The sequence below is a fragment of the Sphaeroforma arctica genome, assembly GCF_001186125.1.
Source record: "Sphaeroforma arctica JP610 unplaced genomic scaffold supercont1.8254, whole genome shotgun sequence".
NCBI lineage: Eukaryota > Ichthyosporea > Ichthyophonida > Sphaeroforma > Sphaeroforma arctica.
The window spans coordinates 1-1,263 of NW_014032304.1; the positions used below are offsets into that span (position 1 = coordinate 1).

Sequence of the window (1,263 nt, forward strand, 5' to 3'; positions counted from 1 at the left end):
ATGTATATATATACATATATATTTATGGACGTGTACATGTATATGTATATGTATATGTATATGTCAATATATACATATATATTTCAGTACGTGTACGTGTATATGTAAATGATTTAAGTACGTGTAGGAATAAAATAAAAGTATCGCTCAATACATGCACATACACGTACAGATTATCTATAATAACATAATCCCAACACATTCAGGGCTCGGTTGAAGCGATGAGTACCGGTTTGGTGCTTAGTGAACGCCATCTCAAAGTGACGGAACTCATGGCCAGAGACGAACTTCGCCTGCGTATCTTCACATTTGAGAAGGGTGTGCTGGTATGTATTGGTATACGAGCTTTAATATGTACATGTGTATGTACAAGCTCGGTTGCATATAGCGCATCAGTTTTACATGAGTGTATCGTATCATTGAGTGTTTGCCGGGCTTTTATGCCACTACACCATCACGTTTTCTCATTGTATGCGTACATATGTATACATACCTTCGGCAGACCTCCATGCAGGTATTCATGCAAGGTTGTATACACATATGTTGGTTGCACGTTGATGTATGCACGGGATCTATTCAAAGCTAGGCATACATTCTGCTCAAAGATACGCATTCACACAGTTCACATTTTCATTATAAGTGGTTCGCAGTAAAAGACCACACCACTTCTGGTGGAAGATAAAACAGAGTAATAGACACTAGGGGCGTGCTCAGGTCTATTGTTCTATACCCTCCCGTTTTCATACAACTAAATATCGAGTATATCCTTTTAATACATGAGCATTACACTCATGTAGTACGTACCCTATCAGCACTCATATAACAATATCCTCCCGCACAGACTGCGGCAAAAGGAAGCACAGGCATGCAACACATGATTGTCGACATGCTGCTGGTAGATCTGAATGTGGCGCGCAAGTGCACAGTCGACGAAGACGTTCGTATCGTAGTAAGTCCCGATAAGCTGGACTACGAGTTCGACCGAAAGGACGATTTCGCGGTGAGAGTTGCGCTGAAAGTTCGGCACTTGTGCACCAAAAAGGTATAGGGCGTTGTTGATGCAGTGGATCCGAGTGGTTCGTATGTGAAGTATGCGAGCGCACGCCATGTGTGTGCACGTTTTAGTAGTTTGTTAATGTATCGCTTAGAGATGTGAAGTCTGTGGACAGAATACTGTGTATTATAGTTTTGTGCATTCAAACCAGTAGCTCAATTAAATTGCTTCTTGTCTATTTTGAAACCCTAAAACCCTAAAATCCTAAA

General features: G+C 40.9%; 1 protein-coding gene across 1 annotated transcript; it reads left to right on the top strand.

Annotated features, from left to right (window-relative positions):
• Window positions 1-841: 841 nt before the first annotated feature.
• SARC_16519 (hypothetical protein) lies at window positions 842-1,042 on the top strand (the record flags this gene model as incomplete). The annotated part of the gene is made up of 1 exon (XM_014289378.1): window positions 842-1,042. A coding segment is annotated over one exon (201 nt), but the record flags the coding sequence as incomplete, so codon positions are not given.
• Between the last annotated feature and the right edge of the window lie 221 nt (window positions 1,043-1,263).